The sequence below is a fragment of the Cinclus cinclus genome, chromosome 27 (genome assembly GCF_963662255.1).
Source record: "Cinclus cinclus chromosome 27, bCinCin1.1, whole genome shotgun sequence".
Lineage (NCBI taxonomy): Eukaryota > Metazoa > Chordata > Aves > Passeriformes > Cinclidae > Cinclus > Cinclus cinclus.
This window is the reverse complement of record NC_085072.1, coordinates 7,067,600-7,080,810: the sequence shown is the minus strand read 5'-3', so window position 1 is coordinate 7,080,810 and position 13,211 is coordinate 7,067,600. Positions and strand designations below refer to the sequence as shown.

The window sequence follows — 13,211 nt, the reverse complement described above, 5'->3', positions numbered from 1 at the left end:
GGGGGATCTCCTCAGGGATCCCCGTTAGTGGGGGGAATCTCCTGAAGTGTTCTTGTTACTAAGACTGTGGGGGAGGGAGAAGCCCTCAGGGACCCTCAGTAGTGGGAGGACTGGGAGGAGGAATCACCTCAAGGGCTCCAGTTCCTGGGAGCAATGACGGGGGAATCCCCCCAGCCCTGGGGGGTTATATCACAGCCCCTTCCACCGCCCTGCTGACGCCAGACCGGCGCGCGGTGTCGCGGCGGTGACGCGACGCAGGGCGGGCGCTGTGGCGCTGTCCCCGCTGTCCCCGCGGGGCCCGGCCGGACATGGCCCCGCGCGGCCGCCCCGCCGCCGCCGCCGCCATGCCCCGCAGGGGCGCCCGCAAACGCCTCAAGTTTCGCGCCGACGACGTGTGTTCCGAGCGGGGTGAGAGCCGGGCCGAGCTGAGCCGGGAGAGCGGGGCCGGGCCTGGGCCGGGGCTGATGAGGGGAGTGGCGCCTGATGAGGGGAGCGGGGACTATGAGGGAAGCGGGGACTATGAGGGAAGCCGGGACTATGAGGGAAGCCGGACCTCAGAGGAGACGAGACGAGCCTGAGGTGAGCTGGGCCGAGATCGGCCCTGCTGGTGCAGACCGGAGAGGAAGCCTGGGCCTACATTAGGGCCTGAGGGTATTTGAAGGGGCTGGGCTTGGCCTGGGTGAGGGGTATGAGGAAAAGGAGGACGGTCCAGTCTCACCTGGGAGGGAGTTGGGCCCTCTCGGGTTTGTGCAGGCAGAGAGCTGCATCCAGGAGGGGTCCCCAACAGGATTCTGGACGGATGTGTGGAAATGAGACCTCTTTGCCTGTGGAGGAGGAGCCTGGGACCAAAGGATCAGCCAGGCTCCAGTTGGGCTGTGTGAGGGACAATGGGATTATCATTGGCTGAGGTAGTGGGAGAAGGAGAATCGCACTGGGCTGGGTAGGGGCTTGGGTCCCCTGAGCCTGGTCGGCTGATGGTTTGGAATTGCTGGGGATTCCTGGCCTGCACCTCTCTGCTGAGGCTCATTTTCCTGCTTGTGCCATCTCCTCCTCGAGCCTCTGCTCCTCTGGGGACTGTTCCCTTTAGGCATCTTAGCCCTTCTGTCCCCTTCCCATAATCCCTAATCCCTCTGACCCCTGTTTCCCTCTCTCTGTAGTGACGGTGGCAGATTATGCCAACTCAGACCCAGCTGTTGTGAAGTCTGGACGGGTGAAGAAAGCTGTGGCCAACGCAGTGCAGCAGGAAGGTGAGTCTGCCCTGGGGCCCCAGCCTTCTCCACACTGCCTTCACTTTTGCTGGCCTCTGCATGACAGAGGAAACTCCTCTTCCCTAAACTGAGAAAGTGTGTGTACATTAGTGCAGAAAATGAGCCCGTGCTACTCTGTAGACAATCAGGTGTTAAGGACTTAGGAGGTTTTGAAGAAAGCCTGCTGCAAGATTTGCTAAGTCTTTGTTAATGCCTGAGATGGAAAGGCTTAGGTGTCATCTCCTGCTTGAAGCAGAAAATAACATTATAAAAGTCTTTATTACTTTATTGCCACATATAAAACTGTAGGTAACTTTATTAGCAGGTAAAATTCTTTGCAGGAGTAAGGTTATTATAGTTCTGTCAAACATGTGTTGCAGGGAGGTTTTGGGAGGGTGTTGCTGTTTTTCTGGTGAACTCTGCAAACAAGGAGTTTTCCTGGAAAGCTAGTGCAGTATTTTGTTATCTACTTCCTCCTCGTCTGGGAGTTTTCTGAACTAACACACTCCACTTGCTTCAGAAATGGCGATGTTTAGGCCTTTTAAATGTAGCTGTTCACAAATATTGGAGGTGGATGTTGTTGTGTTGACAGTGACAACTGAACTTTTTATAAAGGGAAGCTCTTTGTTTGCTGCATTGTTGGAGATAGCATGCATTTGGTATGAGTGCCTGTCATACCAAGTGGTGTTCCTGAGCATCCTCATCAGCTTCTACTTCGAAAGTTTTTAAGAACAGGGCACTTCCCTCTTTAGTGGCCTCCTTTGGTTTGGGCTTCCCTCCTGCCTTTCCCGCTCCTGTTCACCCATCTGTGTTCTGTCTTCTTGAGACAAAGTCCATGCTGACAAGCTGCTGGTGTTCTGTGCTCCCTGCCCCCAGCATCACCTGCTTCATCCAGGTCATCCCCTTTCCTGCTGTGTTTTTGGCTCACCTCCATCTCATCCTGGTGACTCCACAGCAGTTCCCTGCCCACCCCTTTCCCAGGCCTTTGCAGTGCAGTGTCAGGGGTTTCTCCTCTGGATTCAGGGATCCTTGGAATCTCTCCTCCCCAGCCCCAGGGCTATGCTCCAGCCTTATCTGGTCCAGCCATGACCCTGCTGCAGCCTTATCTGGCCCAGCCTTATCTGTGCATCGTGGGGTGACACCCATGGGGACAGGAGCTCCAACCTTTGGCCTTGCTGCCCTCCAGAAGCTTGGCTCAGTGTAAACCCCATGCTGGGTGTGACTGAAGTGAGCAGGGCGCTTTCCACAGCGAGCATCGCATGGGAGCTTCACTGGCAGGGGAGCCACAGCCTGGAGGAATTTTTCTGGGCTTTTTTCCTCCTCTTCTAATGTCCAGGATGGAAGGATTGCAGCAGTGAGGTGAAAAGAGGACACCCCTGCAGGATTGTAGTGCTGCCATTCACTGTTCAGTGCACTCGTACTGTTGACTAAGGTTGACATTTCCTTAGCAGAGTGGGGTGGACTCTTCTTCTGAACCCCACTCTGAGTCCCTGTCAGTTTTGTCTTCTCTGGCTTGGCTGTGTTTGGTGTCTTAACTCACTGTCATTTGTGTTGCCACCTATTTCACTCTCTTTTTACCTATAAAAGGTCACTTGGAGAGGGCAGTGGGATTTGGCCTGAGTACATCCAGGTGCTAAGAAAGCATCCAGTGTACAGAACAAACTGCAAAGCAAGGTAGAACTGGTTTAGCAAAGCACCGAGATGTGTCTAGTCAGCGGGTAGAGTCAACGCCTGTCTGAAGACTGTCTTTTCCATCTGTCTTTTCATTTTAAAACCTTGTTTGGTGGCTAGAAATGAGACTGTTTTTCACCCGAGTTTATGTTCAGTTTCTTGATGTTGTTGTTTGTTTTCCTGTTACTCTCTCTCTGTGACTCAAACAGCACATTTTGCTCTTCAGTGTCTCTGGTGATTGCAGTGACTGGAACTGGAATTTATAAAACCTTCGTAGGCTTCAGTTTGTGCTGGGTAGAAAAGCTTGAACATTGTAAGCCTCCTCTGACCTCATGGTCAGTTCTATTCTTCATGCAGGGCATTGGATTGAAATTCAGCTCTTGAATGAATTTCACAGCCTGTTTGCAAACCCCTTGTGCTGCTGTGGCAGTGCCTCACACAGCTGTAATGTAGGACCACACTTTTTCCAAGACTGTGGAACATGTGCATTTTTCTGCCTAATGAGCCCTCAGTTTACAGATCGAGTTTTAAAAACAGTATTTCTGAACAGGGATATGTCTAAACATGTCCCCAGATACAGGAAAAAAACAACCCCAAACTCCAGCTGACTCAGCTGTCTGTTTGCTTCACTAGGCCGGAGTCCTTCCCTTCACTAAATTCCAGGGTAAGTAGAACTCCTGTGCACCTGACACTGAGTTTCAGCCCTGGTGGATTGCATCATCAGCCACAGGATGTTTGTCCTGCTGCGAAGGGAGTGAGTCTTCTTCGTGCTCATAAAACAGTTTCAGAACAGATGCTGGCTCCAGGCTGAACACGGCCACGCAAGGCAGGTCTGGTTCAGGGAAACCAGTTACTCCTTAGAAAGACCCTGTTGTTTTATTTGGAGTTGTAAATAACTTCAGATAAACCAGTGGGATCTGCATAATGTGCTGCTAATCATCCTTATTGTTCATTCTTTAAAACAAGCAGCTGAGTAATTATATTTCCCATTCACTCACCTCTGCTAATCTTTCCCTGACAAGGTAATCCTTGAGCTCAGTATTTGCTTGTGTCACTCACCAGAAAGCTTTAAGGCAGTGTTTCCATTGAAGCATCTCCTGAACTTGGTTTATCTTTTCCCCTCTGCTATTGTACTTACTGTTGTTTTTCATTCCAGTAAAATCCCTGTGTGGCTTGGAAGCTTCCTGTGTCCCTACTGAGGAAGTTCTCTCCATGTCAGGAGAGTCCTGTGACAGCAGCGATGAGATGGATACCAAGGAGAGCATCAACGGGAGGGCTGCCTCGAGGAAAAAGAAGAGCAAAAGGCACAAAGGTGTGGAAACCTGCCCTCCTGGGGCTCTGTGGGCTCCTGCTGCATGTCCTGCATGGGGGATGCTCATGCTGGGGATTTACCGGGTGGTCATAGGCTTTTGGCGGTTCTGAAATTTGTGTGTGCGCAAAGAAATGCCAAATGTTGAGTCACTTGTAAATCTCCTGGCACTTGGTCACAGGAGCTGTATTTGCACAAAGGCAGAGCCTGGGACATATAATCAGAACCTGAGAGCTCCTTGCTTTTAGCAAATATCCCTCAGCCTTGGAAAACAAACCCTGCTATTCCAGAGTTGTGCAACTTTTCCACTGGCTGTGTTGCTTCACTAAAAGTGAGGTGGTGGCAGCAGGTTTGCTTTGGGGTTGAAGTGCTGCTGTCTATGATGCAGTTGTTGGCAAAATACAAGCTCTGTTTTCAGTGTGTTTCTAAGGCCATGGTTTGTTGCAAATGAGTTTAAAGGGCTCTTTTTCCAGGAAGGAAGGGCATTTAATCTTAGTGGCATCATCATATGTTAATTCAAGGGAGATGTATCCTTCAGCATTTACACTTTGTGCAGCTCCATAGAAAGCCATTGACAATACAGTGTAAGCTGCAAACAGCTCTGCTGGACTCGGGAACCCTGCAGAAGTTTCCAGTACCAGGTTGCTTTCAGGTTGAGAAGCAAATTTTAACCAGTTTTCTTGAGCTTAATAGCAATTTATGTAGCATGTGATCATCCACCACAGACTGGAGGTGGACAGCACTTCCTCTGGGAAGGGAGTTAAAAGAGTTTAACCTCTTTTATTAAGGCATCCTGCAGACTTCTGGCAAAATAATATCTGAGTGGCTGGAGCTGTGAGTCTAGGAAGACAATATTCTGTTCTAACACAGCCTTGCCTTGTATTTGTTTATGGAGGAAAAATGGAGATAGAACAGTGATACTTCTGGCTGCCCTCTGAGTTCAGCAGTGTGGAGTTTGATGGCTTCTTGAGCCAGAGCTGATCCCGCAGAGTGGGTGTAGCAGCCCTTGTGGGTGTGCCTGACATAAATCTGAAGTGCTGTGGGGAAGTGATCCAGAGATTTCTTTAGCAAGTATCACATGAGGATAAAGAACTGCCCTTTGTATTAACCTGCTGTCTCAGGGTTAGATCTGGCACCCTCAAGTTCCCAAACACCTCTTCTGTGCCAGAGACCTCACAGTAGCTTTTCCTATTGGCACTGTGCACAAGCTGGGTTTTCGTTCTCTGTTCTTAACCTTCCTAATGCTCAGTACTGGTCACCTACTTATATTCTTTAAAAGTATTTTTTACTCCTAGACTTGGAGCAGTGTCTGTGGAAAAACGTGTAAACTACAAAACACTCCAGGAATGAAAGCAGTGTGAGCTCTCAGTTCTGGCTGAGCAGTTCTGACACTGAATGGGACGTTATCTGCATCTGAATTGCATTAAAAGTTCCCATCTAAGAAGCTTTAATGAAATTAAGAGATTTAAGAAAAGCAGCTGATTGCCAGATGCAGAACAAAATTTCTGTCCCTTGACAGAGCTCCTACCAAAATATTGTGACCACTGGAACAAAGAATTGACAAGCCTGGAAGTATCAATGATCAGGCTCTTCAAGTGTGAAGCAATTTTAGTGACCTGTTGAATGTGTCCTTTTGATTAAAAATGCAGGAGGTTGGCCCTCCCTAACATAAAGTTGCCTCTTTATTTGACATCCAATTTTTATTTCTCAACTTCATTGTGGTATTTCAGCTGTGACAGGGTCAGACATTGAAACAGGGTCCAGAAAGGCTTTGTGGTTTCCATCCTTGCATACAGAACTCACTTGGACAAGATGCTGAACAAAATGACCTAATTCTGTGTGCTTTGAGCTGAGCTGGTAGATTAGAAACCTCCAGAGAACCTTTTCAGCCTGAATTCCTTTATGAATCTGCCACTTAAACCACTTGTGCAGCAGAGATAACAGTGGCAGGTGTCCAGCACAGGGGAGGTGTTATGGCTGTGTGGACACTGATGGGCATGGGAAGCAGGGCCACTGAGGGTATGTAGACTGGGGCTTGGGCAGCCTCTGTGTGTGTAAGAAAGCAGCCCAGCTGTGCTGCCAGGTGTGCAACACGTGTCTCATGGTGGGAATTGGTGCAGATGTGATGTCCTGTGCCAATACACCCTCGTTGCCTTTAGAAGATGCCGAAGGGGGAGGAGGAGAGGAATATCCCATTGACATCTGGCTGCTTCTGGCTTCCTACATCCGCCCTGAGGACATTGTCCGGTTCTCTCTGATCTGCAAGAAAGCGTGGACTGTCACTTGCACTGCTGCCTTTTGGACCAGGCTCTACAGAAGGTGAGATTCTAGGGGTTTTTTTTAACCAGTTTCGAGAGGTTTCAGTAGAGAGCAGTTCTGTGCAGAGCTGGAAATAAGGGAATATATTCCCTGTAGGCTTGGGCCCTGTGTTTGCAAAATGACATGGTGATGTGGGCCTCTCTTGGCAAAGGAACATGGACACATCTGCTTTGGGTCTGGAAATGGATCTGTGGTGTATTCCTGTATGTTCCCTGTAAAATCTCAGAGCTCTGTGTCCTTTTCTGCTTGCCATGGCCCAACACTTGTGTACATCAGCCTCTCCAAGTGTGTATGACATGGTCAGTGCTGAAAGGCAAACATCACTGATGAACAACTTGCCCTGCCTCAAGCTCTGATCACAGCCACCTCCCTGTAATTGGGGCATTTTGGAGCTGTACAGTGACAGGAGTAAGTGAAAGTAAGGAGGACAAAGGGGTGGTCAACACTTGATACAAATCTTCTGTCCCAGTGCATGCCACTGGGATATTCCTTCAGGAAAGAACATTTTCTTGACACAGCTCTACCTGTTGCCCAGGAGGCACAAGCAGCAGGGGCACAGAGCAGAGAGCAGCTGTGGTCATCCTTGCCCCTGGTTTTTAGTGTGACATTCCCTGGCAAAGGTTCCTTTGGAAAGTGATTAAGGAGTAGCCCTTGAGTGCGGGTATTCAGGCTGCTCAGGCAGTGCTGTGAGCTGCAGCCGGCTCAGCTGGGAGTCCCTGGGAGCCTGAAGCAACCTTCAGGCCTTTGTGCAGCCTGCAGCTATATCCCCAGCTGGTCTCTGGACAAACTAGGAATTACTGGGAATTGTAGCAGGGTGTGTAGGCTGGAAGCCTGCCTGGTGTGGGTAAGGGCTTTGAGGCTGCCATGTGGTGTCCTGTCAGCAGCACAACCCCCTGGCAGCCCTTAGGGTTGCCCAGAGTCCTGTGGCCATTCAGATGCAGAGTTTTTCCTCTGGCACGGCTCTGTGCCCTGGAGCTGACAGCAGTGCTGTGGGTTGTGCAGGCACTACAGCCTGGACGCGTACCTGCCGCTGCGCCTGCGCCCCGAGTCCATGGAGAAGCTGCACTGCCTGCGCGCCTGCGTCATCCGCTCCCTGTTCCACATGTACGAGCCCTTCGCTGCCCGCCTCTCCAGGAACCCCACCATCCCCGACAGTACTCCCAGCACTTTAAAGAATTCCAGAGTAAGTGGCATCACTCAGGAACTGGGATTTGTCTGAGGTGTTCCTATTTCTGTCTGGTTTGTTTTTTTCTTTCTGGAAGAAAAACAGATGATGTGGAGATGGTCACCAGTAAAGCTGGGGTGTAGGATGGTCACTAAGTTGGTATTTTCAGTGGGATTTGTAAAAATGGGCTGGTTACTTGTACTTGTAGAGTTACTCTGTGGAGTCATGTCTGCCTAATCCTACGCTACACCGTTTTAACCAGCAAAAGGGCCCTGGTTTCACTGGATATCAGAACTGCCAGGGATGCTTGCAGCTCTCTCTTCCTCTGAACGAGGGTCCATAGGATCAGCTTTTATCTGTTTTGTTTTATTGTGATACTGTCTGCCAGAGTACATCTTCTCTCTGTAACAGGCCTCTGGAGAGCTCGGGAGTGACACTGATGCTAGGACTTGTCACCCTGCTTTCCTGCAGGTCATCCATGGTCTGGTGTGTGGGTGAGGCGGGGTGATGGCACTGGGGTGAGCATGGCAAAAGTGCAGAGCCAGTGTCTGCTTTGGGACTGGGCTGCACTTGTGTTGGGCTGTGAAGGGTTTGTCTGTGGTGTGGGCAGGTCCCTGTGCTATCCCAGCTTGGAGCACTTGCGTATCATTCCTCTTTAATTGCTATTGACCATTAACTCTGAAATGCCTTTGTGTCTCTTGTTTGAGTTTAACTTGCAACTGGCCAATACTCTGTGAGCAGCTTAAGCAACTATTCTCCACCTTCCAAATCCAAGGTCAAAAACCTGTTGAATGAGGTTTTTGGAGCCAAACTGAAGTGGATTTTGTTGAGGAGTTATTCTTTCTTTTCTATTCAAAATAGAGGAGCCTCATTCTATCTGTATGTGACATCCCACCTTTCTTCCTTCCTCTCCCTGTCACAGGCTGTCATAGGCTCGGGGAGCATCCAGCAGCATACAGGAGATGGTGCTGCAGCACAGGGAAAAAGCACATGGCTCTGTGTGAAGTCTTATCTCTGCATCCAGAGCTCCTCATTCTCTTCCTGAGTCCCCAAGCTGGGGATCTTCATTCTTACCAACCGAAAAAGCAAGACACTTTGAGGAAATTCCAGTAGTCCTGAGCCCAAGCTCCCACTGCTCGTGGCTGTAGCCCCGAGGTGGTGCTGGCAGGGTTGGCATTTCGGGAGGATTCCTGGTGACACCATAACGGCTTTGGTGCCCACTGCTAGTGCTTCTCTTGTATAAACAGTTGGAGGAGCATCCTTTAAATGCAGTCTTTCATTGTTCAGCTTTTAAAAAAGGAAATTAAATGGGGACGAGACTTGGTCAGAGCAGTGGAGGTTTGCCCTAACCCCTTGCAGCATGAAAGAACTATCCTAAATCTGGTCTTGCTGTCCTACTGCACTGCAGGACTCTGAGCTCCATTTGTGTGATTGTGCACAGAAATTCCTCATGACAGAGGGTTTGGAGGAGGACCTGACACTGCCTCCCCACGTTCTGGCTTTCCTGGGCTTTGGTTGTACCTTTGTGGGTTGCTGACACTAATGGCAACACCTACCTTAACTGCATGTGGCTAGAGGAGATCCCAGCCCCGGGTGTGATCCAACCTAGCTTTTCCTCTTTAATTTCCTTTTTTCTTTCCCTAGCCTAGCTTGTGTGGGACACTGGAGCTGTTATGGTGTCAGCAGAGGTGTTTGCCCTTTAAAGACACCCCATTATTTTGGGCGGAGCGGCAGCCGCACGGCGCATGTGAAGGGCAGGACGGCTGACCCGAGGACGACATCCTCTGCCCCTTAGGAGGTACTGACCTTTTGTGCTTCACTACTTGCCATGACCAAACAGGTTGCTAGACCAGGCTGTCTCTGCAGGTGAACTACAAATGCCACTGATGGTGGAGTTAAATTCAGCAGCATCTGCTTCTCATCTGAATTAAAAGATCTGGAGAATGTTTTTATTGGAAAAAACCTGAGGAAAAACCTGCTTCCTCCTAGGTGGAGATTATTCCATGCATGTTTCTGAGCTTTACTCCACAGAGCTTTGTTGTTCACCTCATGAAGATTGTGGAGAAAAAAGGTCCTTTAAGGACTCTTTTTTATGGGTATGACTCAGAGTTGAAGTGGAGGGTCTTGTATCCGCTTTGGCCTCTTGAGACCCCCTGTGGTGGAGGCTGGCTCTGGCTTCATTTTATTAGGATCACTTCATCCTGGAATGAAGTTAAAAGTGTGCTTTGCCTGCAACCCAGTCAGGCCTTCTCTCTTCAGGAGAGACTGTGTCTGGATCACAGGGAGTTCTCTTTACCCACATTATTCCTCTTTTTCCTGCTGACACTGATGAAAGATGAGGCCAGCTGTGGTGGGCTGGCATCTGTAGTGTGGAAGAGCTTTGAGGGATGGCTGGACTGACTTGCCAGGTACTTTCCTTAGCTGTTGAAGGCTGGTTGCTTGTATTGTGACTGGTAGGCAGGGATTTCCCTCCTACAGGAGTTCTTTTGAGCCTACTGCTCTAGTGAGCTCCTGAGCAGGAGCCTGTGGCCCACACAGTGATAACCAAGTGAAACTGGAGCAGTCCTGGTATATGTCTGTGTGGGAGGGCAGTGCTTGTGACTTCCGAGCCTGTTTGAGACTGGTTTCTCATTTTCTTTTGAAAAGACACAGAAGGTTGATCAGACTGTGCTGTCCTGGCAGTGATTCTGGAATGACAGAAACAATGACAGTTATTGCTGGTGATGGCAAGGTCAAGGTCTCCATTTGACACCATATTGGCTTAGGAACCTCTTCATCCTCGTGTTGTGGTCTTTGAATTTCCCTCTGGATCCTTTCCTTCTCAATCCTTACTCTGTTCTCTGTTGTTCATCGCTTTAACCTTGTTTGGAACCCAGTTTAATGGGAGTTGCTGGTGGGTGTAGGGAACGGGTGAATCTGCACTACTCATTCCTGCCCTAGGAAAGGGATAAATGGCACAACAGGATTTTGCTGTTTAGCACATCAGTGACTATGTGTTGCATGAGGAGTTGGCCAGCTTGAAACTGGGAGCTCTACACTGCTGAAGGGGGTTCCTCTAATATAATTTGAATAAGTGGCTCCTAATTGCTCCGATGTCATTGTGTTTGCAATTGGAAGCCTTTATGATCTGCTAAAACTTACTTAAGGTGGTGCTTCTAAGGGTTTCATAATTTTGTGTTTCTTTTTTCCACCCCAGTGTCTGCTTTTCTGGTGCAAAAAGATTGTAGGGAACAGACAAGAAGCAATGTGGGAGTTCAACTTTAAGTTCAAAAAGCAGGTATGAAAGAACCAGATCAGTTGTGACTTTTGTTTGAAGCAGAAATTATTTATCTGGGAGGATAGGGAAGTGGAAACTTTTTGTCCATTCAGACAATAAATGCAAACTGATTCCCATGGTAAACTAAAGCACATTGTGGAACTACACTCAGTTTTCAGTCTGTGGTACCAAGATGTTTAGAATCCCACATTTTTATTTTCTCGTTTGGTATCCTTTCCCTCCTATAAGATGTGGATCACTTTTTACACCAAGTAATCTCACCTTTGGGTCATCACTACTGATTGTTACCAAAATCCAGCCTGCCCAACTGCAGTGGTCAAAATGTCGACCAAAATCTGAAACTTCTTGTTATGCTATTGACAAGATTTCTCAGAAGTGAAGACAGTCAGCACTGCCAGGGAAAGCCTCCAGTAGTGGGTCTTGGAAGAAACCAGTTATTTCAGGCAACCTTGGGAATTGTGCAGCTTTCCCCTCTAAAGGAATGGCCCTGAAAATTTACCATCCTGAATGATGGCATTTTGTTGTTCATGTGACACTTTGCCCAAACACCTGGGGAGGAGGAGGGACCCTGCCAGGCCGCACTGGGGAGGAGCAGCCAAACCCAGCAGAGGCTTCTGCTTTGCTAAATTGCCCTCTTTCTTTCAAGTCTCCCAGATTTAAGAGCAAGTGTTGCAAAGGTCTCCAGCCCCCAATCCAGTATGAGGAAGTGCACACAAATCCAGATCAGGATTGCTGCCTGCTGCAGATCACCACCTTCAACTTCATCTTCGTGCCAATCGTCATGGGCATGATCTTCACTTTGGTGAGTGGGAGAAAGCTGCCAGGCTTTGCAGATGAGGTTCCTGTTAAGGACATGAAGAGGGTACCTGGAATCTCCTGTGTTGGAAGGGCCCACAGGGATCATCAAGGCCAATTCCTGGCTCTGCATGGCACAATCCCAAGAATCCCACCCAGTGCCTCTTTTGGGCTGTATAAATCCTACTGCTCTATCATCAAACCAGTTCTGGGAATCATATGGTTAACGAAGAGAGGAAATGCTCAGAATCTCAGATTAACTTCTCCATTTCCGTTGGCTCTTCCCTGTTTGGTGCAGTGAGTAGAAAGGATGTAGAGAATCTGCCAGGAGCTGTAGTTGTGTAGTGTCTGGGTGCAGGTCAATTACCAGAACTGCAGCAGGTACAGGAGATAGGGAGCAGCACAAGTGGAAGAGTGCCCTTCACAGCAAAATATCTCTTTATGGCAATAAATTCTGAGAGGGAAATCCCACATGAGCAAACTCTTTGAATGTGTGTTTGGGAGTCAGGGTTTCAGAATGGCAGGTGCTTAGGAGAGGTTCAGTCTGGCCTCACTTAGGAGTTGGGCAGTGAGATCCAAACTTCTGACAGCCACTAACCTTCAGGTTCACTTAGAATCAGACTCATAAAATTACTTAGATTAGAAAAGACCTTTAAGAGTCCCAGCACTGCTGTGTTCACCCCTAACCCATGTCCCAAGTGCAATACCCACAGGCCTTTTGAACACTGCAAGGATTGGTGACTCCACCATTACTCAGGCAGTTCCAGTGTTCTTTTACAACTCTTACAACTTCCAAGCATGATTATTTGGGACTGCCAGCCAGATAGCCGGTTTGGATCCAGTGCTGTAGCCTTAAGAATGTGACTGTGAAACACCTTAGACTTGTACAATTCAGAGGAATGTATGAAGTCTAGAAGTGTTGTGTTGAGAGCTCTCTTAGCCACTGTGACTTTCTGAAGCAGCTCTGGTCTCCTCTCTTGCAGTTCTCCATCTCGGTGAGCACAGACATGCGGCACCACCGCGTGCGCCTGGTATTCCAGGACACGCCTGTGCGCAACGGGAAGAAGCCGCGCGTGGAGCAGGGGGTGCAGGTGGTACTGGACCCTGTGCATAGTGTCAGGCTCCTGGATTGGTGGCACCCACAGTACCCCTTCTCCCCAAAGGCTTAGTGCTCTCCTGAGTCTGCAGGAGCCTGAAGAGAATTCTGGCAGGCTGAAGAGAATTTCTAGGAACCAGGAAATCCTATTTTTATTTCTGAAATAAATTCTGCAGTCCCCTTGCAAGTGGTTGAAGCTGCTGAGCTAGTTTGTATGTATATAACTTCTGGTCAGTAATGAGCAGAGCTGAGTGTAAAGCAGAAACTATTTGTAAACACACTTTTATGTAAAATTGACATTTTATCATTTGAAAGGAGCTCCCTGAAACTGT

General features: G+C 48.8%; 1 protein-coding gene across 14 annotated transcripts; it reads left to right on the top strand.

Annotated features, from left to right (window-relative positions):
- The first annotated feature begins 258 nt into the window (after positions 1-258).
- TMEM183A (transmembrane protein 183A) lies at positions 259-13,069 on the top strand. 14 transcript variants are annotated; one of them, XR_009934011.1, is made up of 9 exons: positions 260-408; positions 1,158-1,247; positions 4,075-4,230; positions 6,348-6,546; positions 7,549-7,729; positions 8,123-8,182; positions 9,356-9,509; positions 10,908-10,988; positions 11,635-11,693. XR_009934011.1 is itself a non-coding variant. In XM_062509762.1 (8 exons), exons 1-7 carry the CDS (start codon positions 309-311, stop codon positions 9,476-9,478), a joined length of 924 nt encoding a protein of 307 aa, XP_062365746.1. In that variant the 5' UTR covers positions 259-308; the 3' UTR covers positions 9,479-9,509; positions 11,635-11,701. The 14 variants fall into 14 exon arrangements, 12 of the variants coding, with proteins under 12 accessions (XP_062365746.1, XP_062365739.1, XP_062365742.1 ...); XR_009934010.1 differs by having other exon boundaries at positions 8,123-8,197; XM_062509762.1 differs by lacking the exon at positions 10,908-10,988 and having other exon boundaries at positions 259-408; positions 8,123-8,197; positions 11,635-11,701.
- The last annotated feature ends 142 nt before the right edge of the window (positions 13,070-13,211 follow it).